Source organism: Vicia villosa, linkage group LG1 (assembly GCF_029867415.1).
Source record: "Vicia villosa cultivar HV-30 ecotype Madison, WI linkage group LG1, Vvil1.0, whole genome shotgun sequence".
NCBI classification, from domain to species: Eukaryota; Viridiplantae; Streptophyta; class Magnoliopsida; order Fabales; family Fabaceae; genus Vicia; species Vicia villosa.
Window position 1 is genome coordinate 250294493 of NC_081180.1, and position 27192 is coordinate 250321684.

At 37.8% G+C, this 27192-nt stretch overlaps 1 protein-coding gene across 1 annotated transcript; it reads left to right on the forward strand.

The window, feature by feature from the left end:
• The first annotated feature begins 9694 nt into the window (after window positions 1-9694).
• LOC131599086 (uncharacterized) lies at window positions 9695-25773 on the forward strand. The gene is made up of 2 exons (XM_058871576.1): window positions 9695-9781; window positions 25453-25773. The coding sequence occupies exons 1-2, from the start codon at window positions 9695-9697 to the stop codon at window positions 25771-25773; spliced, it is 408 nt and encodes a 135-aa protein (XP_058727559.1).
• Window positions 25774-27192: the final 1419 nt, after the last annotated feature.

Below are 27192 nucleotides of genomic sequence, written 5' to 3' on the forward strand. Positions count from 1 at the left end.
TGACAGAAGATCTGACAAGAAGAAGGCTGTCTGCTATGAGTGCAATGAGCCTGGACATTACAAGAATGAGTGTCCGAAACTTCAGAAAGAAAATCCCAAGAAGAAGTTTCATAAGAAGAAAGGTCTTATGGCAACCTGGGATGAGTCAGAAGTTGATTCAGACTCTGAAGATGAGCAGGCTAACTGTGCGCTGATGGCGACAGAAGATGACGGATCAGAATCTACATCAGAATCAGATTCTGAAGAGGTATTTTCTGAACTATCTAGAAAAGAGTTAGTTTCCAGTCTAACAGAACTTCTGGAACTCAAAGCCCATCTTAGTATCAAATACAAAAAGCTGAAGAAGCAATTTGAATTTGAAACTAAGAAGCTGGAATTGTAAAATTCTGAACTGAAGGAAAAAGTTTTAAATTTATCCAAAAACAGTGGATCTCCTTCTGAAACAGAAAAGGCCATTCCTAGCATGAATCATATTCTGAAAGAATATGACTTGAGCTTCAGAAAATTTTTATCAAGAAGCATAGGCAGAAGTCAACTTGCTTCTATGATATATGCTGTGTCTGGAAATAATAGAGTAGGCATTGGTTATGAGGGTGAAACCCCATACAAACTTGAACCTGTTGATAAGATGAAAATCACATACAAGCCATTGTATGATGAGTTCAAGTATGGCCACTCACATGATATTAGGCACACATCACATGCACAGAAGTTTAACACTGTCACACACACTAAGAAGCATGTGACACAACCTAGGAAATATCATGAAACTCACATTAAGAATTATCATGCTATTTCTCCTTTTGCTTACAATGTTAAACCCAAGTTCAATCAGAACTTGAGAAAATCTAACAAAAAAGGACCCAAGAAAATGTGGGTACCTAAGGATAAGATCATTCCTATTGCAGATATCCTTGGCTGCAAAAAGGACAAAGCACAACATGTCATGGTACCTGGACTCTGGATGCTCACGACACATGACAGGAAGAAGGTCTATGTTCCAAGACCTGGTGCTTAAATCTGGAGGAGAAGTCAAGTTTGGAGGAGATCAGAAGGGAAAGATAATTGGCTCTGGAACTATAAAGTCTGGTAACTCTCCTTCCATTTCTAATGTACTTCTTGTAGAAGGATTAACACATAACCTCTTATCTATCAGTCAATTGAGTGACAATGGTTATGATATAATCTTTAATCAAGAGTCTTGCAAGGCTGTAAATCAGAAGGATGGCTCAATCCTATTTACTGGCAAGAGGAAGAACAACATTTATAAGACAGATCTGCAAGATCTTATGAGTCAGAAGGTGACTTGTCTTATGTCTGTTTCTGAAGAGCAGTGGGTCTGGCACAGAAGATTAGGTCATGCTAGTTTGAGAAAGATTTCTCAGATTAACAAACTGGATCTTGTCAGAGGACTCCCTAATCTGAAATTCAAATCAGATGCTCTTTGTGAAGCATGTCAGAAGGGCAAGTTCTCCAAACCTGCATTCAAGTCCAAGAATGTTGTTTCTACCTCAAGGCCATTAGAACTCTTGCACATTGATCTGTTTGGCCCTGTCAAAACAGCATCTGTCAGAGGGAAGAAATATGGATTAGTCATCGTAGATGATTATAGCCGCTGGACTTGGGTAAAATTCTTGAAACACAAGGATGAGACTCATTCAGTGTTCTTTGATTTCTGCATTCAGATTCAATCTGAAAAAGAGTGTAAAATCATAAAGGTTAGAAGTGATCATGGTGGTGAATTTGAGAATAGATCCTTTGAAGAATTCTTCAAAGAAAATGGTATTGCCCATGATTTCTCTTGTCCTAGAACTCCACAGCAAAATGGAGTTGTAGAACGAAAGAATAGGACTCTGCAAGAAATGGCCAGAACCATGATCAATGAAACCAATATGGCTAAGCATTTCTGGGCAGAAGCAATAAACACTGCATGCTATATTCAGAATAGAATCTCTATCAGACCTATTCTAAATAAGACTCCTTATGAATTGTGGAAGAATAGAAAGCCCAACATTTCATATTTCCATCCTTTTGGATGTGTATGCTTTATTCTGAATACTAAAGATCATCTTGGTAAGTTTGATTCCAAAGCACAAAAATGTTTCCTTCTTGGATACTCTGAACGCTCAAAAGGCTACAGAGTATACAATACTGAAACATTGATTGTAGAAGAATCAATCAATATCAGGTTTGATGATAAGCTTGGTTCTGAAAAACCAAAGCAGTTTGATAATTTTGCAGATTGTGATATTGATATATCAGAAGTTGCTGAGCCAAGAAGCAACGCATCAGAAGCAGAGCTTCTCAGAAGCAAAGAATCTGAAGATCAAGTATCAGCTTCTCTGGAGGATCTAAGCATTTCTGAAGAACCGTCTGTCAGAAGATCATCCAGACTCATCTCTGGTCATTCAGAAGATGTCATTCTTGGAAAGAAGGATGATCCCATCAGAACAAGAGCATTCCTTAAGAACAATGCAGATTGTCAATTAGGTCTTGTATCTTTGATCGAGCCAACTTCTGTTGATCATGCTCTAGAAGATCCAGACTGGATAATTGCTATGCAAGAAGAACTGAATCAGTTTACAAGGAATGATGTTTGGGATCTTGTTCCTAGACCAGATGGATTCAATATAATTGGTACAAAGTGGGTCTTCAAAAACAAGCTCAGTGAGAAAGGTGAAGTGGTAAGGAACAAAGCCAGACTGGTGGCTCAGGGTTATAGTCAGCAAGAAGGGATTGACTATACAGAAACCTTTGCACCAGTGGCTAGGTTAGAATCTATTCGTCTATTAATTTCATTTGCCACTCAACATAACATCACTCTCTATCAGATGGATGTTAAGAGTGCCTTCTTAAATGGTTATATAGATGAAGAAGTTTATGTCCATCAACCTCCTGGTTTTGAAGACTCTATGTCTCCTAATCATGTTTTTAAACTTAAGAAATCATTGTATGGATTGAAACAGGCTCCCAGAGCTTGGTATGAACGTTTAAGTTCTTTCCTTCTGGATAATGGTTTCACTAGAGGAAAAGTGGACACTACTCTCTTTTGTAAAACCTTTAAAAGGGATATTTTAATTTGTCAAATATATGTAGATGATATTATTTTTGGAACATCTAATGCTACACTTGGAAAGGAGTTTGCTGAGTCTATGCAGGCTGAGTTTGAAATGAGCATGATGGGAGAACTCAAGTATTTCCTTGGAATACAAATAAATCAAACATCAGAAGGAACGTATGTTCACCAAACCAAGTATGTGAAGGAACTTCTGAAGAAGTTTAATCTTCTAGACTGCAAAGAAGCCAAAACTCCTATGCATCCAACATGCATCCTAGGTAAGGATGAGGTAAGTAAGAAGGTAGATCAGAAGTTATACAGAGGTATGATTGGATCTCTTCTATATCTGACTGCTTCTAGACCTGACATTCTGTTCAGTGTTTGTTTGTGTGCTAGATTCCAATCAGATCCTAGAGAATCTCATTTAACTGCTGTTAAGAGAATTCTAAGGTATCTGAAAGGTACTACTAATGTTGGCTTAGTTTACAGAAAATCTAAAGAATACAACTTAGTAGGATTCTGCGATGCTGACTATGCTGGAGACAGAATTGAAAGAAAAAGTACTTCAGGAAGTTGCCAATTTCTTGGAAGTCATTTGATCTCCTGGTATAGCAAGAAGCAAGCAACTATTGCTCTATCAACGACAGAAGCAGAATATGTCGCTGCTGCTGGTTGCAGTACACAGATGCTCTGGATGAAGAGTCAGCTGGAAGATTATCAGATATTTGAGAGTAACATTCCTATATTCTGTGATAATACTTCTGCCATATGTTTATCTAAGAATCCTATTCTTCATTCAAAAGCTAAACATATCGAGATTAAACATCATTTCATAAGGGACTATGTTCAGAAGGGCGTTATTTCTTTAAACTTTGTTGATACAGACCATCAATGGGCTGATATTTTTACAAAACCCCTGGCTGAAGATAGGTTTAAGTTCATTCTGAAGAACATCAGTATGGATTTATGCCCAGAATGAGAAGATGAGAAGTTCTTATGTATGAGTATCTTCTGAAATGAAAGTGGATTATCTTTTTTAATCAGAAGTTCTGATTGAAATCTTTTAGAAATTATGATTCGGTTATTACTAACGTTTCATTGTCTAAGTTGATTCAGAACCTCTTTTAAAGCAAAACAGCTGTAACGTTTTATCTCGGGATGGTAAACCTGTCGTTACTATTCATGGATAAGCGCGCGTGCAGTTGAAGGGACGCCGACCATAGGTAACTGTGCAAGTCACCTCATTTGTCTTTATTATCTCTCCTCATGTCACGTAACATTAAATGCTATTCATCATTCGTTTCATTTTATTTTCTTTTAAATACTCTTCAAACACTTCTCCTTCCCTCTCATATTTTCTATATTCACTCTATCTTTTTGCATTCATATCAAACCCTAGCTGTTCATTATCTGCAAATCCATCATGAACTCTTCATCAAGCCCAGGAAATCATGAAAATGATCAAAACAACAAGAGAAAAGCTGTTGAAACATCACCTTCCAAACCCAAAAAGATAAAAATCACCTATGATCCTCTCAAGGTGAATCCATTCGAAGCAATGTTATCTGGAAACTATTCTAGACGTGTGTTTCATCCCCCTGGTGAAAGCCCTCCATCATCTCCATCTTCTTCCTCATCTTTCTACTTTCAAGACTCAACTTCCTCCTCATCTAACCTTTCCTCTCCCTCAACCCATTCCAAAGAAATCTCCTCATCTTCACCTGCTGAGAATGTTGTCTCTGATAAAGATTGTGGAAGATCTGTATCAGAACCAAGTCTCCCTGACCCCTCGCCTGGAAGCCCAAGAAGCAGTCAATAAGGCGTTTCGCTCCTTCATGGCATGCTGGCACAGCCTTTGTCTTAGCTAGGGTCTTAGGTTTTGGTCTTAGTAGTTTTCTTTCCTTGTTAAACATCTTCTCATGTAATCCTTTTTAATTATCAATGAAAAATTTCCTTGTTTTACATTCCAGTGTTGTTATTTGTCGTTTTATACATCTGAATCTTTTAGAATATTCTTTTTGATGTTATGACAAAAAGGGGGAGAAGATAAATGATAAATGATTTGATTAATCTATCAGTTGCTGGGTAAAACTCCCACACATTTACTAACAAGAACTGCAAGTTCTATATGGTTTAAGTGTGTTGCAGGTATAAAGAAGTGAAGAAAATCTTCAAAGCAAACACAAGAAGCAAAACCATAAGAAGCGTTATTCTGTAAAAAGAATAAGCTTATGGAAACTGAAGCAAGCTGAGTGCTGTCAAGCTTCAGAATCAGAAGCACTGAGAATAGAATTTGATCTAAAATTTGTCTATTTGCTTTGACAAAATTCTATTTGCTCTGATACATTTTATGTTCTGACTCGTTCATGCTGACTTTTGTCGTTTAGTTTTTGTTCTGTAACATTTCAGGATGTAGAGATGCTCTGATGATGCTCTGGTACATTCAACAATGTTCTGATACAAATCTAGCATGAAGTGATGTTGGAAGAAATTCAAAGCTCTGAAGCTATCCGAGGGAAGCAGAAATCAGAAGCTGTGAATGTTCTAAAGATCCAGAAAACTCAAGTTCTGAAGCTGTCCTAAATGGAAGCAGAAATCAGAAGCTGTGAATGTTCTGAAGATCAAAGAAATTCAAGTTCTGAAGCTGTCCTAGATGGAAGCAGGAATTTGAAGCTGGGAATGTTCTGAAGATCAAAGAAATTCAAGTTCTGAAGCTGTTTTGAATGGAAGCAGGAATCAGAAGCTGTGAGTGTTCTAGGGATCTAAAGAAATTCAAGTTCTGAAGCTGTCCAATGGAAGCAGAAGTCAGAAGCTATGAATTCTCTGAAGACAGAAGCTTATGTGATCGTCTCTACCGAAATAATCAGGGAAGTCTTTTATTAAAGTTCTTCGAGTATTTATTTCAGGGGGAGATTATTTATCTCAGGGGGAAATTGTTAATCTCAGGGGGAGACATATTCACATGCTTATGCTATAGCTGTGTAATTTGTCTTTTGCCGTCTGTTCTTTCTGATCGCAAATTCATATCATTTATATATGTTTTTGTCATCATCAAAAAGGGAGAGATTGTTAGAACAAGATTTGTTCTGATCAATTATCTTAGTTTTGATGATAACAATAATATGAATTTTGCTTAAGATAATATGGTACTCTAATCCAATGCAATTTCCTTTTCAGGAAATATATAAAGAGTATGCATAATTCAGCGCTCAGAAGCTTTGTCTCAAATGGTTCAGCATGCAACATCAGAACATGGTCTGGCAAGACATCAGAAGATGGTCGAAGCAGAATCAGAACATGGATCTATGGAAGCATCAGAAGAACATGAGATCAGAAGCACTGAAGTTCTGATGGTATCACGCTCAGAAGCACTTCAAGGTCAGAAGATCAGAAGATGCTATGCACCAAGCTGTTTGACTCTGATGATATTCAAACGTTGTATTCACAAACATCAGATCAGAAGAAAGTACAAGTGGCAGGCTACGCTGACTGACAAAAGGAACGTTAGAAGCTATTAAAGGCAACGTCAGTAGACACAGCGTGAACAAGGCTCGAGGTAGTTGACAAAAGCGTATAACATTAAATGCGATGCTGTACGGAACACGCAAAGCATTAAATGCACTCAACGGTCATCTTCTCAAACGCCTATAAATATGAAGTTCTGATGAGAAGCAAGGTTAACGATTCAAAAGCAAAACAACTCATATCAACTTGCTGAAACTCTGTTCAAATCAAAGCTCAGAATCTTCATCTTCATCAAAGCTCACTACATTGCTGTTGTAATATATTAGTGAGATTAAGCTTAAACGTTAAGAGAAATATCACAGTTTGTGATTATAGCTTTTAAGAAGCATTGTAATACTCTTAGAAAGATTACATTAAGTTGTAAGTAACTAGAGTGATCGTGTTGATCAGAATACTCTAGGAAGTCTTAGCTTGTGTCTAAGCAGTTGTAATTAGAGTGATCACGTGGTGGTCAGGATACTCTAAGAAAGTCTTAGCTTGTGTCTAAGCAGTTGTTCCTGGAGTGACCAGGTTGTGATCAGGATACTCTAGAAGACTTAGTTGCGGACTAAGTGGAAAACCATTGTAATCCGTGCGATTAGTGGATTAAATCCTCAGTTGAGGTAAATCATCTCTGCGGGGGTGGACTGGAGTAGTTTAGTTAACAACGAACCAGGATAAAAATAACTGTGCAATTTATTTTTATCTGTCAAGTTTTTAAAGCTACACTTATTCAAACCCCCCCTTTCTAAGTGTTTTTCTATCCTTCAACAACATTTCATTGTGTTTTACCCGGTTTACCCACTGTCTTCCGGTGAAATTTTGTTTTGCAAACCGTGACATAACTCCGGTTTGCCTTTCATCCACTGTTGTGACACATTCTAGCATCAGTTTTCGAAATTCTTCGGTTCCCATCGCACTACCTCCGCCATGGCTACAGTTCACGGAAATCTTGTGGCAAACCAACCCTACCAACAGAAGTGCATCCTCTGATCCGACTATTCCCTAGTTTATCACAATCAAAAACTGTCGCATGCGCTCATACGCGCCACCTCGTTCTCTGTGTGTGGGCCTCACACGCCGCCACCTAAATTGCGCGTGACAGCACTTATAGCGGCCGATCCGGGAAATTTTTCCACTGCGTTGCCTGTCTTCCTACACTTGTTCCAGATCCGGACTCAGATTTTATTTTCCATTCATGGAAAACTGTGATCTAATACAAACCGAGCCTTTTCACTTGGTTTGTGTGATATTTTCTCTTTTCAGATACTTATGGCTACTCCTCAGAGATTTTGCCGAACTACGATAATTTGCTCAAGTGGTATCAGAATCATCATAACTCATATTCTATTGCTTCGGCTGCACACATTAGTAATTCATCTATTTGCCTATTTCAATCATCTCCTCGGGGATCTTGGGTCCTTGATTTTGATGTGTATGATCATGTTACCGGTAATAAATGTCTTTTCTTTTCCCTCTCTACCTATGGTTTCTTACCTATTATAACTTGATCTGCCAATGGTTCTAAAACTCGATCAAAAGGAATTGATATTGTTTAAGTTTTAACTTCTCTCTTTCGCTACTATAAAATATGCATACAACAACGCCAATGTCACACGGTTCTTCCCAAAACCGTGGTGACACTTCTAAACTCATGTGCTAACATTATTTTATTTTTTAATTAAAAATTTTAAGGGTATAACTACGGTTACTTCCATAACCCTGGTAAAAGGCGCGCATTAACGTAAAAGGAATAAACTATTTGATACACTTCTAAACTCATGCGCTAACATTATTTACGTTAATGTGCGCCTTTTCATTTTTATTTATATTTTAATAAAAAATAATAGGGGTATCTCTACGGTTCTTTTATAAAACCACTGTTACACACTGCCGCTTCTTTATATATATATATATATATATATATATATATATATATATATATATATATATATATTAAACATTAAGTGTCCCTTTTTCCACTGATAAAAGAAACAACCCTAACACCAACGTCATAGTCATCATCGGGAAGAAAACAACAACATCTACATAGTGTTGGTACGTCAAATATTTTCAACATTTTTGTTGTTCAATTTCGTTTCAATGTCGCATTTGAAGACAAACTCATCCAAAGGTGTTTGTATGTCTTCTTCCGCTGTAAAATCTCGACCTGAAAATTTCTGTGGTTGTGATGGTCGTATGGTTTCGTACCAATGCAAGAAGGGACAAAATAAAGGAAGACTATTTTGGAGATGTGCATTTTGGAGGAGTGATGAAACATGTAATTTGTTCATATGGGATAGCGATATGGTAGAAAATGGGGAAATGAAGATGGGAGCATTATGAACTCCGAGTTTGAAGCTTTGGGATATTTGAAGGTTATGTATGAAGATTAAAAAAAAGAACAAGAATTTTAAGAACAAACTGAAATCAGAGAGATTTTGTAGAAATTTGAAGATGTTATATTTTGTTATCTCCTTTATGTTTAATATTTACTTTGTTATGAAATGTAATAGTTGAAGATATTATGTTTAGGGTTTAGGGTTTGAATTTCATTGTTAATGTTGAAACTGCAGATCCAGTGAACATGACAAGAATGCAACTTACAGACGGTTTCTTACAAGTAAGTTTATTGTAAAGGGAACACTGTAACTTGTTTCAACTGCGGAGAAGAGGGTCATATTAGTCCTAAGTGTCCTAAGTCGAGGAAGAATCAAGCTGGTGGTAAAGTGTTCGCCTTATTTGGTTCCGAGACTACTCCAGAGGATCGGTTGATTAAAGGTACGTGTTTTATCCATGGCACTCCTTTAATTGCGATTATAGACACTGGTGCGACACATTCTTTTATTTCTATGGACTGTGCTAAAAGGTTGAATTTAGAAATATCTGATATAAATGGAAGTATGGTTATTGACATTCCTGTGTCGGATTCAGTGACTACTTCGTTTGCTTGTTTGAACTGTCCAATTGATATTTTTGATAGAGAATTTCGGGATGGACTTAATCTGCCTTCCGTTGGAACAACTCGACATTATTCTGGGAATGAACTGGTTGCAATTCAATCGGGTTCATATCAATTTTTTCACGAAGACGGTTATTTTTCCTGAGGATGTGAGTGTAGAAGAATTGGCAATGACTCCTAGACAGGTAGATGAAGCGATGAAGGACGGGGCTGCTGTGTTTATGTTGACTGCATCTATGGAAGTGAAAGGTAAAGCGGTGAGTAGTGGATTACCGGTAGTATGTGACTTTCCCGAAGTTTTTCCAGAAGATGCAAGAGAGTTACCGCCAGAGAGGGAGGTGGAATTCTCTATTGAGCTGGTGTTAGACGCTGGCCTGAGGATCTAGAGGGGGGTGAATAGATCTCACAGAGTTTTTCGGAATTATTTCGAACTAAAGCGAAAGCGGTTCTGAATCGACTTGCGTCTATTCCGGACCGTTATTGCAAGGGTCGTATATGTGACAAAACCACAAGATAATTGAGATTAACGATGAAGTGATATGTTATCGAATCAATACGTTTCACAGCTGAAAATCAATTAACTTCTAAATTGACAAACTTTGGTTTGCAATGCAGTAATAATGGAATAAGCAAAACGACAAACACTTGGTGATAATGTTCAAATTGATGATGATTCAAGATGTGGTGAATTGTGATGTTTATGCAGAACCTTAATTCACAATTTTAACACTTGAATCGTTAATCAATTTTGCAATTATGACCAAATATGAACAGAACGTAAATGAAAAGATAAAAGCGACAAGAACACGATATTTGTTCAGGCAGTTCGTCGATCGTCCTCGCTACGACTACGTCTGCCCCCAATTCCAAATTGAAATTGGGAAATCTTCCATTAATGTTGAAAGCAGTTTATACAAAGAAGAAAGCAAAGCGATAAACAATAAACCGAATTTGTCGATCCTTTGAATCTTCTTCCCCCTTAATCTTGAACCAGATCAAGGTGATCCAAGAGCTTCACTTGATCCCTTTTCTGCAGTGTCTTGAATTGCCTTGAACCCTTGTTCTTCAATCTTCACACTCAGATGGATCCTCGATGAAACCTCTTGATAAAAACCCCCAAGAAACACCTATCTTGGAGGACAAAACCCTCGGATTTTATTCACCAAAAACCCCACAAATCTTCACCCACTAGGAATCTTCAATTCCGTTCCATGGACGTTATCGAACTCGATCACTAACCCTCAACGCAAGAATGATTATGTGTAATTGTGTTGGAGATGACGAAGAACGAAGATGAGAAGCCTTTGTGTATTTTTCAGTCGTTGGTGTTATTTTCAATAATTGAACCTTGGACAATATATATGAGAGCTTTTTAGTTGATGCAGAGAAAACCAGAAATTTTGGCAGTTTTGATCAGATAGGTCGACCTAATTTAGGGCTGGGTCGACCTAACAGAGCTGCATATCCTTTGGAAGTCAGTTTTGATCAGATAGGTCGACCTAATTTAGGGCTGGGTCGACCTAACAGAGCTGCATATCCTTTGGATGTCATTTGTTCCCAGTTAGGTCGACCTGTCAAAGAAGTAGGTCGACCAGAATCCACTTCAGATGCGTTTTGGGGAAATTTTCTCAGATTAGGTCGACCTAGTTGTTGTGTAGGTCGACCTAGCAGAATGATATGTAAATTTCTTCATTTTAGGTCGACCTGTGTTGGGAGTAGGTCAACCTGACTGCTGATTTTCTGAGTTCCTCTTATTTTGCTTGTGTTGAGTCGACCTGTATGCATAGTAGGTCGACCTGCTCTGTTATGAGTGACCAAAGCTTGCTTTTCTTTGAGTTCTTCTGCTTGTACCTTGTTGCTTGTATGCTTGTTGAGTTTGCCATGAATCAAAAACATCTTTGTGAGTGTGATCTTGTATTCACATACTCCCCCTTTTTGATGATGGCAAACCGGTAGTAGAAGCTTTGGCAATAAGTGGTAAAAGCAAGCTTTGGCAATAAGTGGTAAAAGCTCCCCCGTACACTCAGCATCTATTTACTCAGCTGAGCTCCCCCGTACACTCAGCATCTATTTACTCAGCTGAGCTCCCCCGTACACTCAGCATCTATCTCCCCCTTTGACAACATCAAAAGAGATACAAGAAAAACAGCAGAGGAGAGTAACGAGAGAAACATAGATAACACGCTAGCATTCATAGTATAGTAGATAAAAGGTAGATAGTGATAGCATGAGAGCCAAATATGTTTAAAGGTGTATTAAAGATGAGCACATATATGAGCAAGAGAGATATATGTATGAAGTCACTATAAGCATGTTAATTGATAGCATATTATAGTATCAATAATATTTTTGGAAGTGAACAACAATTACGTTACCGCTTTCTCAATATGTAGGTGTCAACTTTAGTGGCAGCCTTTAGTCAATGTGGAATGACGCCTGGCTTGATAATGAACTACCTTTACGCTAAGAGAGATGTTAGCAAAAAAAATATATATAAAGTAAAGGAATAATATTAAGAGAGAACAAACGTAATTAGCCCAAATTGGAGATATCGAGTATCCCCAATTCCCTACGAATGTTGAAGTATTGCTCCATTGCTGGAGGTTTGGTGAAGATGTCGGCTAGTTGCTTCTTGCTTTCTACATGTTCAAATGTAACGTCTCCTTTCTCTACATGATCTCGTAGGAAGTGATGTCTTATTTCAATATACTTGGTGCGTGAGTGTAAGACAGGATTTTTACTCAAGTTTATGGCACTTGTGTTGTCGCACATGATAGGTATACGATCAAGCTTAATACCAAAGTCAAGAAGTTGATGCTTGGGCCATAATATTTGTGCACAGCAGCTTCTAGCAGCTACATATTCTGCCTCAGCAGTAGATAATGCAACCGATACTTGTTTCTTGCTATGCCAACTTATCAATGAATTTGAGAATAGATGACATGTTCCACTGATGCTTTTTCTATCGGATTTGCAACCAGCAAAATCTGAATCGGAGAATCCTACTGTAACACCCGGTATTTAGTTAATTATTTAATTATATACATTCAAATTATTTCGAATTTAATTATTGAATTTGTGGAGTGTTGAGAATTGTTGACATGGGTTTTTATGATTAATTAGTCGATTAATTAATTGATTAAGTTGTAGAAATAGTATTGAAGAAATACTAGATTTATTATATGGACCTAATTAAGTGATAGTGGTAGTAAAACGTGGGGTGTGAATGTTAGGCCCAATAGATTTAATGAAATTAGGTTAATATAAGGATTAGGCTAATTAGAAGAGAAAAAGTCTTGGGGAATTGGTCATGGGAAGTTGTAGAGAAGAGAGAAAATAGGAGAGAAATTCATTCCCGTTTTTCTTGCAGCAGTCTCACTAAATCGAAGATCCCCGATTCGTTAACCGTTGGATCGTCACCAAATTTTGTGGGTAGGTTTGCAACACCTATAGCTAACTTTTGACCGTTGGGATCTTCAAAATAAGGTCTGAGTTGTGAGATATCATCATCGCACTGTAGCTGCATATTTGGGAAAATTTTCAGCTTTTGATTCTGATTAAAAGAGTCAATAGTTGGGAGCTAAGGCTAGATGGCTTCGATCGGTAGAATTGTAGAACGGACTCCGAATACAAGGTAAGGGGTGAGGTTCTAACTCTATAGCCGGACTCATGATGAATGATATGTGGGGGTTAAATTCGTTGGAAATTATTCCGGTTTATTGTGTGTGATTTATGTTGCAAAACAATAATTTATATGCTGTTGTGTCGAATCTTGTTGTTGTTGAATCGATAGTGTAGTTAAATTTGTGGTGCAAAATAATTATTGGAATACTTGGAGACTGGAATTAATTGAAAATTGTATAGGTAGTTCGTATATGTTAGTAGGTGATTGTGTTTGGCTTGTTTTGTGAATTATGATGAGTACGTTGTGTTGTTATTTCCTTGTGATTTTTGAGCGATGTGTATACCGTCATGGTTTTATGCGAAGTTGCAGGATGTTTCAGTGACGATGAATACCTCTATTTATTGGTATAGCGACGATATAGGCTTATGCCTTTGTGATGGTGATGTTGTTTTGTTTGTTGTGTGTGTTTGTTGCATTCATATACATATGCATTTTGTGACGGCCTGGATTGGCAAAATTAGTGACGAAGGCTTATGCCTTGATGCCTCTGTTTAACTGGCAATTGGTGATGGGGGCTGAAGCCCTGGGTACCACATGCATGTGCAGTTGTAGAGTCTCATTGTATGTGGCATGAGTGTGATTTAATTGTGATGTGATGTGACTTGAGTTGTTGTTATATTGTGATAATATGGAGTTGTAATTATAAATTGTTATACTAATGACGTGTTGTGACAGGTATTGTTTGGAAGATGAGAAATAGTTGTTATAACTATTAATACGTTGTTGTTGTTGATTTTTGTTATTATAACTGTCCAGGTTAATTGTTATTATAACTGTTGTCTGAAAGCCGTAACGTGATAATTTTGTATGATTTAATTCTAATATATTGTTTATCATGCGTTTGTTTATATTGGTAGATATCTCACCCTTTCTGAATGATGTTTCCCTACCATGGAAAATTGACAGGTACTCAAGATAGCGGTGGAAGTTTGAAGTGATTTTATGAAGTCTTTAGTTGCTGTTAGTCGAGTTGGTGTCTTGCTCTGATACGTAGCACTCGGGGGGATAAAACGATTGTTTTATTTATTAATGCTTTTGCTGAATTTTTATATGGTTTTGGTTTAAATTGTAACTTAAAGTTACCGTGCAATGATGCTACGACTTGATTTGAATAGTTATGAAGTTTGTTGATTCCGCTGCGAGTTAATTATTGAATTTAAACAAAGTGATTTTTTTGTAATGATTTGATTATCGTTTTAAATTCTTGTGCTATGTATCTATATGAAGGCAAGTAAGCCGTAAATGTTTTTGAGATGACGAATATGTGATACCTCAAATGAACTTGTTTGGAATTTATACTCTGATTTTTCGTATAATTTATCGGGTAGATTTGGGGTGTTACATTAGTGGTATCAGAGCAGGTCGGTCCGTCCGGCCAGAGTCGTCTAATTATTGTTTATCCTTTTGTATGCGACAAGTGTGTACAACACTGTCGGTACTTGTTGCTTTCTGGTTGTTGCAGGAATTAGTTTGGGCGAAGTGGGGGAGAAGCTTTGCTTCTCAGATGTGGTTCAGTTGCAAGTTCGCAAAGAGGATTGTTGTCTGGGTGTTTCGAAAACTGAATTTCGGCGAAAGAATGTGTCTCTCGAGTTATAAAAAGTTTGGGAGTGAGGAGATATGTTAAGAGTTGTTTGAAATATGTTTAAGTTGAAGAAAAATGAGTTTTTGAGTGGAAATTCCGTAAGTAAAACGCAAGAAATTGCTGAATTTTTTGTGAAATTCAAAAATTCATAACTTGAGTTCTGGACATCCGATTTGAGTCTTGTTTGAAGCGTTGGAAAGCTAACAAAATGAAATTTATTTTTAAAATGGTTTCAGAAGCTGTAATAGACTTATTTATAGCAGGATGATGTTGGAAAGAGATGGAATTTGCGGTTACGCTTGTCCTTGGAACTGGACTTGTTTGTTGGTGCCGCACAGGATGTCAGTGTCAGAGTTGAGTGAATTGAAGGAGTAATTAAAGGGTTTGTTTAGAAGAAATTTTAAGAATTAAGTGTCCCATTTGAGAAGTTTTGGAGATACCGTAAAGAGTGTCGCGGCATGGCGTCGATGTTTGCATTTTCAAATGGCGTTGGAATAGTTAACAAGTTAGTAACGGTTATGTTGAAGAAGTACCGGAATGGTTGACATATGTGTAGTCGATTTGAGATGTGTTAATTGGTTGTTAAGTTGGATGGTTAGACGTGGAAGTGAAGTTGATGATGGTTGTATCAGATAAATTTTCGAGGACGAAAATATTCTAAGTGGGGGAGAGTTGTAACACCCGGTATTTAGTTAATTATTTAATTATATACATTCAAATTATTTCGAATTTAATTATTGAATTTGTGGAGTGTTGAGAATTGTTGACATGGGTTTTTATGATTAATTAGTCGATTAATTAATTGATTAAGTTGTAGAAATAGTATTGAAGAAATACTAGATTTATTATATGGACCTAATTAAGTGATAGTGGTAGTAAAACGTGGGGTGTGAATGTTAGGCCCAATAGATTTAATGAAATTAGGTTAATATAAGGATTAGGCTAATTAGAAGAGAAAAAGTCTTGGGGAATTGGTCATGGGAAGTTGTAGAGAAGAGAGAAAATAGGAGAGAAATTCATTCCCGTTTTTCTTGCAGCAGTCTCACTAAATCGAAGATCCCCGATTCGTTAACCGTTGGATCGTCACCAAATTTTGTGGGTAGGTTCGCAACACCTATAGCTAACTTTTGACCGTTGGGATCTTCAAAATAAGGTCTGAGTTGTGAGATATCATCATCGCACTGTAGCTGCATATTTGGGAAAATTTTCAGCTTTTGATTCTGATTAAAAGAGTCAATAGTTGGGAGCTAAGGCTAGATGGCTTCGATCGGTAGAATTGTAGAACGGACTCCGAATACAAGGTAAGGGGTGGGGTTCTAACTCTATAGCCGGACTCATGATGAATGATATGTGGGGGTTAAATTCGTTGGAAATTATTCCGGTTTATTGTGTGTGATTTATGTTGCAAAACAATAATTTATATGCTGTTGTGTCGAATCTTGTTGTTGTTGAATCGATAGTGTAGTTAAATTTGTGGTGCAAAATAATTATTGGAATACTTGGAGACTGGAATTAATTGAAAATTGTATAGGTAGTTCGTATATGTTAGTAGGTGATTGTGTTTGGCTTGTTTTGTGAATTATGATGAGTACGTTGTGTTGTTATTTCCTTGTGATTTTTGAGCGATGTGTATACCGTCATGGTTTTATGCGAAGTTGCAGGATGTTTCAGTGACGATGAATACCTCTATTTATTGGTATAGCGACGATATAGGCTTATGCCTTTGTGATGGTGATGTTGTTTTGTTTGTTGTGTGTGTTTGTTGCATTCATATACATATGCATTTTGTGACGGCCTGGATTGGCAAAATTAGTGACGAAGGCTTATGCCTTGATGCCTCTGTTTAACTGGCAATTGGCGATGGGGGCTGAAGCCCTGAGTACCACATGCATGTGCAGTTGTAGAGTCTCATTGTATGTGGCATGAGTGTGATTTAATTGTGATGTGATGTGACTTGAGTTGTTGTTATATTGTGATAATATGGAGTTGTAATTATAAATTGTTATACTAATGACGTGTTGTGACAGGTATTGTTTGGAAGATGAGAAATAGTTGTTATAACTATTAATACGTTGTTGTTGTTGTTGATTTTTGTTATTATAACTGTCCAGGTTAATTGTTATTATAACTGTTGTCTGAAAGCCGTAACGTGATAATTTTGTATGATTTAATTCTAATATATTGTTTATCATGCGTTTGTTTATATTGGTAGATATCTCACCCTTTCTGAATGATGTTTCCCTACCATGGGAAATTGACAGGTACTCAAGATAGCGGTGGAAGTTTGAAGTGATTTTATGAAGTCTTTAGTTGCTGTTAGTCGAGTTGGTGTCTTGCTCTGATACGTAGCACTCGGGGGGATAAAACGATTGTTTTATTTATTAATGCTTTTGCTGAATTTTTATATGGTTTTGGTTTAAATTGTAACTTAAAGTTACCGTGCAATGATGCTACGACTTGATTTGAATAGTTATGAAGTTTGTTGATTCCGCTGCGAGTTAATTATTGAATTTAAACAAAGTGATTTTTTTGTAATGATTTGATTATCGTTTTAAATTCTTGTGCTATGTATCTATATGAAGGCAAGTAAGCCGTAAATGTTTTTGAGATGACGAATATGTGATACCTCAAATGAACTTGTTTGGAATTTATACTCTGATTTTTCGTATAATTTATCGGGTAGATATATGGTCAAGTGGTAGCAGGAATTGCTATGAATATGTATTTAACCCCTAGGTACATGGTTCGATTCCTGCGGGAGGCAAAAACAATATTTCCTGGGCAGCCGATAAGCGGACCTAGGGGGGATTATTGATTAAGCCGGTAACATGCTCGGTTGGCCGACACGGTTGATGCGTGCAGCGGATATCGGGATGTTACATTAAAAAGGCGCCTTTTTAATGTAACAGCCCGAGCCTTCGGCGTTCCCGGCACTGTCACCTCACGATCTTCTCTACCCCACTCACTAGTAGAGTTTTTGCCTTTCGTGGGAATCGAACCCTGTACCCTGGGGTTCAAGTACATGTTCATTCCATTCCCACTACCAATTGAGCTACTAGCTCAAGTGGTAGTGGGAATGGAATGAACATGTACTTGAACCCCAGGGTACAGGGTTCGATTCCCACGAAAGGCAAAAACTCTACTAGTGAGGGGGGTAGAGAAGATCGTGAGGTGACAGTGCCGGGAACGCCGAAGGCTCGGGCTGTTACACCTACCAAATGGCACTCATTTCCCTTTCTCATCTTTGTCTAGATTAGTATTTGTTGCCATAGGTGTGTCAATTTCCTTCGCTTCACTCATTCCAAATCTTTTGAGCAGCTCCGTACAGTATTTAGTTTGATTCACAAACGTTCCATGACTGAGTTGCTTGATTTGTAGGCCAAGGAAGAAATTTAGCTCACCCATGAGACTCATCTCAAATTCACTCTGCATAAGCTTAGAAAAATCTTTGACAAGTTTTGCATTAGTCGACCCAAATATAATATCATCTACATAAACTTGGACTAAGAGAACATCTTTATCTTTTCTTTTAATAAAGAGAGTAGTGTCAACTTTACCCCTAGAGTACCCTTGACTAAGAAGAAATTTGCTCAAACGTTCGTACCAAGCCCGAGGGGCTTGTTTAAGACCGTATAGAGCACGTTTCAGCTTATAAACATGAGTTGGGTACATGTAATTCTCAAAGCCGGGTGGCTGAGCAACATAGACTTCTTCATTTATATAGCCATTTAGAAAAGCACTTTTAACATCCATTTGGAATAGTTTGAAGTCTTTAGAACACGCATAAGCAAGTAAGAGACGAATAGCTTCGAGACGTGCTACAGGAGCGTATGTCTCTTCATAATCAATACCTTCCTATTGATTGTAACCTTGAGCAACTAATCTAGCTTTGTTTCTAGTGATAACTCCGTTTTCATCAAGTTTGTTACGAAAAACCCATCTAGTACCGATTACTTGATGATCTCCCGGATGAGAGACAAAGTCCCAAACATCATTCCGTTTAAATTGGTTTAATTCTTCTTGCATGGCCATTAGCCAATGCTCATCAAGTAATGCGTCCTTCACGTTTTTCGGTTCAACTTGTGAAACAAAAGCAAAATGATGACAAAAGTTACTTATCTTGGAGCGTGTTGTCACGCCCTTTGAGATGTCCCCTATTATGTTGTCGATTGGATGATATTTTACATTTGTCCAGGCCTTAGGAAGTTCTTCATTGTTTGAGATGATTTCTTTTTCAACACTGTCATGAGACTCATCTTTCTCTTTCTTAGCATCTTCCTTTGCAACACTTTCACTTTCGTCTTCCTTATCTTTGACAATGTCTTCAATAGATGGGCCTGCACTATCAAAAGATATACCTTTCTCGACACATTTTGCATAAGATTCATCAAAAGGACACATGAACTGACTCTTCAACAATAAGTAGTAACTGAATTTAGAGAACCTATATGCCTATATGCCTTCGTCCAAGTTTTAGCATATAAATGTGGTTTACTCATGTGCCATTAAACATGATTACTCTTTTCTTAATATGTTCTATTGTGCAGCCAGAATTTGTAAAAGTTACTTTGAAGTCTTTGTCGTACAATTGACTAATACTTAGGAGATTATGTTTAAGACCTTCTACTAGTAACACATCAGTTATAGTTGTGGTAGACGGGTTACCTACACTTCCTTTACCAAGTATAGCTCCCCGATTGTTGTCTCCATAGGTGACATACCCCTTTTTCTTTGCGTGGAACTCAACAAAGAGTGATATGTCTCCCGTCATATGTCTTGAACATCCGCTATCAAGGAACCACAACCTTTCGGCAATTGTCAAGACACTTTTCCTGCAAAATTAATTTAGAGTGGAAGGTCCCCAATCTTCATTGGGTCCTAGGTGGTGAGTACATAAATTGTTGCACTTAGGCAACCATTGAAATACTCCTTTAGGAACTAAAATCCTCCTAAATTTGCATTTTTCAATGGTATGACCCTTTTTGCAACAATAATGACAGGTAATATGATGAGAATATGCTGTTTTGCTAGTTGATACTTTTGGTACAAAAGTGTATTTACTATATAAAGGAGTATACGATCTTTTGAACTTATTTGGATCAACCGCAAAGGTCACTTTTGGTTGTAGAGCCTTGTCTAACTTGGCTTTTAGATCTCTTACTTCTTTTTGCCAAATGTGACAAGTCTCACAACCAAACCATGATGTAGGATCTATTTCAACTTTATCCTTTTGAATGTCTAGCATAGATTGTTTTAAAGCTTCCATATCCTTTTCGGTTTTCTCAACTTTTGATTCAAGATATGAAAAGATTTTCTTATTTTAGGCCAAAAGTTTGAAAGCTTCAATTGCATCTCTATGTAATTCTTCAAAAGCAAGTTTTAGTTGAGAATGAGATACCTTATCTATGAGTTCAGGTTTAAGATGACTTACAGCTTTCTTTTTCTTGTGTTGATGAGCCATAAGGCATAAGTTTGCTGATTCTTCTTCATCGCTTGATGAGTTTTCACTAGATGAATCACTTTCCCATGCTATGTAGGCTCTCTTGGATTTGTTATGACCTTTGCTTTGGTTCTTCTCTTTTTCCTTCTTAAGGTATGGACAATCCGGTTTGTAGTGACCGACTTTCCCACAATTAAAGCAAGGGCCTTTGATTTTTCCTTTGTTGTCGTCATCTTGTTTGAACTTTTTTGATTGCTTTCTATAGTTGATCAAGCCTTTGTCAGAATGTTTTGCTCCATTTTTCTTTAGATATTTGTTGTATCTTCGCACAAACAGTCCCATTTCCTCATCATCGGAGTCTTCGTCATCACTTGTATCACTATCCTCTAGCTCTTGTCTTGAGGTCTTGGAGCTTGAAGCTTTTAGAGCTATTGACTTCTTCTCTACCTCTTTCTCCATGTTCTTTTCTTTCTTTGCCCTTTCCTCATGCATGTCAAGGCATTTAAGGTGTTGTTCATGTTCCTCTAGTTTACCAAAGAGAGTGGTAATGTCTAAGGTGTTTAGATCATTTGCTTCCTTTATTGCTGTAACCTTGGGTTGCCATTCCCTGTTCAAGCATCTTAATATTTTGTTAGTAGCAACTGCATTGGAAACAGGTCTATCAAGAGAATTTAACCGATTTTTCAGGTGAACAAATCTCTTCTGCATGTTTTCGATGAATTCACCATCTTCCATGTGGAAGAGTTCGAACTCTTGAGTTAACGTATTGATCCTAGCTAGTTTGACATCATCCGTTCCCTCGTGGGCAACTTGCAATGTGTCCCACATAGATTTAGCGGATGTACAATGGGAAACGTGATAGTATTCATCAACTCCTAGAGCTGAGATTAGAATGTTTCTCGCTTTCCAATCGTATGCATATCTCTTTTCATCTTCAGCATCCCAAGTATTTTCTAGTTTTGGAACAACTGCACCGGCTGCATTTGTCATGGTGATCTGAAAGGGACCATTGACAATAGATGTCCAGATGTTCCTATCAATTGCATTGATGTGGACACACATACAATCCTTCCAATAGCCATAGTTTTCACCGTTGAAAACTGGAGCTCTATTGTGAGCCCCTTTAGGTCCGGAAGCCATCTTTCCAATAAGTGTTTCACGTAGCACGGAATAAACCAGAGCTCTTGATGCCACTTGTTAGACGATGGCCTGAGGATCTAGAGGGGGGTGAATAGATCTCACAGAGTTTTTCGGAATTATTTCGAACTAAAGCGAAAGCGGTTCTGAATCGACTTGCGTCTATTCCGAACCGTTATTGCAAGGGTCGTATATGTGACAAAACCACAAGATAATTGAGATTAACGATGAAGTGATATGTTATCGAATCAATACGTTTCACAGCTGAAAATCAATTAACTTCTAAATTGACAAACTTTGGTTTGCAATGCAGTAATAATGGAATAAGCAAAACGACAAACACTTGGTGATAATGTTCAAATTGATGATGATTCAAGATGTGGTGAATTGTGATGTTTATGCAGAACCTTAATTCACAATTTTAACACTTGAATCGTTAATCAATTTTGCAATTATGACCAAATATGAACAGAACGTAAATGAAAAGATAAAAGCGACAAGAACACGATATTTGTTCAGGCAGTTTGTCGATCGTCCTCGCTACGACTACGTCTGCCCCCAATTCCAAATTGAAATTGGGAAATCTTCCATTAATGTTGAAAGCAGTTTATACAAAGAAGAAAGCAAAGCGATAAACAATAAACCGAATTTGTCGATCCTTTGAATCTTCTTCCCCCTTAATCTTGAACCAGATCAAGGTGATCCAAGAGCTTCACTTGATCCCTTTTCTGCAGTGTCTTGAATTGCCTTGAACCCTTGTTCTTCAATCTTCACACTCAGATGGATCCTCGATGAAACCTCTTGATAATAACCCCCAAGAAACACCTATCTTGGAGGACAAAACCCTCGGATTTTATTCACCAAAAACCCCACAAATCTTCACCCACTAGGAATCTTTAATTCCGTTCCATGGACGTTATCGAACTCGATCACTAACCCTCAACGCATGAATGATTATGTGTAATTGTGTTGGAGATGACGAAGAACGAAGATGAGAAGCCTTTGTGTATCTTTCAGTCGTTGGTGTTATTTTCAATAATTGAACCTTGGACAATATATATGAGAGCTTTTCAGTTGATGAAGAGAAAACCAGAAATTTTGGCAGTTTTGATCAGATAGGTCGACCTAATTTAGGGGTGGGTCGACCTAACAGAGCTGCATATCCTTTGGAAGTCAGTTTTGATCAGATAGGTCGACCTAATTTAGGGCTGGGTCGACCTAACAGAGCTGCATATCCTTTGGATGTCATTTGTTCCCAGTTAGGTCGACCTGTCAAAGAAGTAGGTCGACCAGAATCCACTTCAGATGCGTTTTGGGGAAATTTTCTCAGATTAGGTCGACCTAGTTGTTGTGTAGGTCGACCTAGCAGAATGATATGTAAATTTCTTCATTTTAGGTCGACCTGTGTTGGGAGTAGGTCGACCTGACTGCTGATTTTCTGAGTTCCTCTTATTTTGCTTGTGTTGAGTCGACCTGTATGCATAGTAGGTCGACCTGCTCTGTTATGAGTGACCAAAGCTTGCTTTTCTTTGAGTTCTTCTGCTTGTACCTTGTTGCTTGTATGCTTGTTGAGTTTGCCATGAATCAAAAACATCTTTGTGAGTGTGATCTTGTATTCACAGCTGGTTCCTGGAACTAGTCCAGTTTCGATGGTGCTGTATCGTATGTCGGCATCTGAATTAGCTGAGTTGAAGAGTTAATTGGAAGAGTTACTTGAGAAGGAATTTATTCGTCCTAGTGTTTCGCCGTGGGGTGCACCGCTGTTACTAGTAAAGAAGAAAGAAGGTTCGATGAGGCTATGTGTGGATTATAGACAGCTGAAAAAAGTTACTATCAAGAATCGGTATCCGTTGCCGAGGATTGATGATTTAATGGATCAACTAGTTGGGGCGTGTGTGTTCAGTAATATTGAACTGAGGTCGGGATATCATCAGATTTGGGTGAAGACAAACGATATTCAGAAGACTGCATTCAGAACAAGGTATGGTCATTACGAATATACTGTGATGCCATTTGAGGTTACTAATGCACCTGGTGTATTTGTGGAATATATGAATAGGATCTTTCATCCTTATCTCGACAAGTTCGTGGTGGTGTTTATCGATGATATTTTAATATATTCTAAGAATGAAGAAGAGCATGCAAATCATCTTAGAGTTGTATTAGAATTGTTGAAAGAGAAGAAGATTTATGCTAAACTATCAAAGTGTGAATTCTGGTTAAGCGAAGTAAGTTTCCTTGGGCATGTGATTTCCAAGAATGGTATTGTCGTGGATCCGACGAAGGTAGAAGCTGTGTCTTAGTGGGAAGCTCCGAAGTCAGTTTCCGAAATCCGTAGTTTTCTTGGTCATGTGGGTTACTATAGAAATTTCATTGAAGGCTTTTCAAAGGTAGCGTTGCCGTTAACTAAGTTGACTAGGAAGGGTCAAGCGTTCATCTGGGATTCAAAATGTGAAGAAGGATTCCAATAGTTGAAAAAGAGGTTGACTAGTGCGCCGATCTTGATTTTGCCGAATCCAGTGGAATCTTTTGTTGTTTATTGTGATGCTTCATTGATGGGACTAGGAGGTGTACTAATGCAGAATCAACAGGTAGTCGCTTATGCGTCGAGACAACTCAAAGTGCATGAGAGGAATTACCCGACTCACGACTTATGAAACTGTGGAGGCATTATCTGTATGGTTCAAGGTTTGAAGTATTTAGTGATCACAAGAGTCTGAAGTATCTCTTTGATCAAAAAGAGATGAATATGAGACAAAGGCGATGGTTAGAATTTCTCAAGGATTATGATTTTGGGCTAAATTACCACCCGGGTAAAGCAAACGTTGTTGCCGATGCTTTGAGTAGGAAGTCCTTACATATGTCTATGTTAATGGTGAGAGAATTGGATTTAATTGAGCAATTCAGAGATTTGAGTTTAGTATGCGAAGACACTCCTAACAGTGTTAAATTGGGTATGCTGAAGCTGACTAGTGGTATTCTGGAAGATATTCGAGAGGGTCAAAAAACTGATGTTGAGTTGGTTGATAAGTTGATTCTGATTAACCAAGGTAAGGTATGTGAATTCAGAATTGACGAGAATGGTATAATGAGGTTTGGCAATCGTGTTTGTGTTCCTGATGTTGCCGAATTGAGAAAGAAAATTCTTGAGGAAGGACATCGTAGTGGATTGAGTATTCATCCTGGTGCTACCAAGATGTATCATGATTTGAAGAAGCTGTTTTGGTGGCCTGGAATGAAAAAGGAAATATCTAAATTTGTTTATGCTTGCTTGACTTGCCAGAAGTCGAAAATTGAGCATCAGAAGCCGTATGGAGTTATGTAACCGTTATTTATTCCTGAATGGAAGTGGGATAGTATATCTATGGATTTTGTTTCTGTTTTGCCGAGGACGGTGAAGAATTGTGAAGCTATCAGGGTTATTGTGGACAGATTGACAAAGTCTGCTCACTTTATACCGATGAAAATGGATTATCCGATGGAGAGGTTAGCTCAATTATATATTGAGAAAATAGTGAGTCTGCATGGTATTCCTTCGAGTATCGTGTCAGATAGATACCTAAGGCTTACGTCTAAATTTTGGGAAGGTTTACAGAAAGCTTTGGGTACTAAGCTGAGATTGAGTTCTGCATATCATCCACAGACTGATGGACAGACGAAAAGAATTATTCAATCACTAGAAGATTTGTTGCATGCTTGTGTATTGGAAAAAGGCGGTGCTTGGGATAGTTATCTACCCTTTATTGAATTTACTTACAATAATAGTTTTCATTCGAGCATTGGTATGGCTCCATTTGAAGCATTGTATGGTAGGAGATGTAGAACACCTTTGTGTTGGTATGAATCTGGTGAGAGTACGGTGATTGGACCAAAAATTGTACAAGAGACAACAAAGAAGATTAAAATGATTCATGAGAAGATGAAGGCTTCTCAGAGTCGCCAGAAGAGCTACCATGATAAGAGACGAAGGACACTTAAATTTCAAGAGGGAGATCATGTGTTTCTGAAAGTGACTCCTACGACTGGTGTTGGTAGAGCACTGAAGTCAAGGAAGTTGACTCCATGTTTCATTGGTCCGTATTAGATTACAGAGAAGATTGGAGAGGTGGCTTACCGTATTGCGTTGCCACCAATGTTGGCAAATTTGCATGAAGTATTTCATGTGTCTCAGTTGAGGAAATACATAGCAGATCCATCTCATGTAATCCAAGTGGATGACGTACAGGTGAAGGACAATCTGACAGTTGAGACCTTGCTTGTGAGAATTGAAGATCGGAAGCTGAAGCAATTACGTGGTAAGGAGATAGCTTTGGTTCGAGTGGCTTGGGGAGGAGCAGCAAGTGGGAATGTCACCTGGGAACTAGAGAGTAAGATGAAGGACTCCTATCATGAGCTGTTCGCTTAAGGTATGTTTCCGAGGACGAAAACTTTTCTAGTGGGAGAGAGTTGTAACACCCCATAAAATTCTTTATTTAATTTAATTGATTTTTTTATTAAATATTAGAATTAATTGAGTTTATTTGAGAAATAAGGAATAATAAGGCTAATGGGCCAGTGTTGCGATTAGCAAATGAGGGGGTGGCAGTTGCAAAGCCTTTTTACTAAACTAAGGTTATATTTTTCATAAACAAGGAAAAGAGAGAAAGTTGTGAAAATTGGAAACCAAGAGAGAACAGAAGAGGTGAACGTGAAATTGGGAGGAGAGCAAAGTGCGAAGAGCGAGAACATCCAAGAATTCGACATCGAGGTAAGGGGGATTCTTCTCATTAACCTCTATTATGGGTATTATGAATGATTTGATTAAGTTTGTATGTTAGGATTCTAAATTGGATTATAGGTCAGAATTGGGGTTTTGGTTTAGAGCTCTATTTTCATAAATTTGATGCTAAACTTAGTTGTGGTTGATTAGTAATGTTAGAGATAATTGTTGTGCATTAGATTGATGTGAAAATGCTGAACTTTGCCTTATAATTGTGTTGGACTCGTACTGGTAAGTGTTGGCTTGGAAAGAATGGCAAAAATGCTGTCAAAACAGCATATTTTGGCTGTTACGGGTCCGTAATCGGTTACGGAGGAGGGTGTAACCGGTTACGCAGGTGAAAAATTAATAGTGAATGCAGTTACGTCATTCGTAATCGGTTACGCTGGGAGCTGTAACCGGTTACGCTGAGAGTTTTTCCAAAAAAAAATTGTGTTGCGTTAACGTAACCGGTTATGCTATGGGCTGTAACCGGTTACGCTGTGTGTTTTTTGAAAAATGTTTTACTTTAAAAACTCATAACTTCTAAACCTTTAATCCTTTTTGTACGCCGTTTTGAGTATCCGTTAAATAAATTAATTCTCTATTTTATGAAATAAATTAGGGAGTTATAACTTAAAATTATTTTATTTGGTTTTGAAAATTGGTATTTGGTGATAAACTGAGTAACAGTACGGATATGCTATGCGGTGTTTTGGCTAGTATGATTCTGAGGTGATAATATATTGTTGTGTTAAATGTATTATGTTGTGGTGAATATCAAATGGTTGTGATATGAGTATCCTTTGTGTGTTGTGGATGCATGATCATGAATCGTTGATGGATGTTGATGATGAGCATGTCTTGGTTGATGCATGCATTTCATAATCATTATGTGGCTGATCCTTGACGATGGTGAATCAATGGTAGCAAATTCCCATTGTGTGAAATTAGTGAGTGGGTGTCGCCGTATCCTTGACGATGGTGGATCGGTGAGATGGGTTCGTCCCATATTTGGTACCACATGCATTTAGTTGCATTGCATTAAGTTGTTGTGCATGATTATAACATGAATGGAAGTTGTTC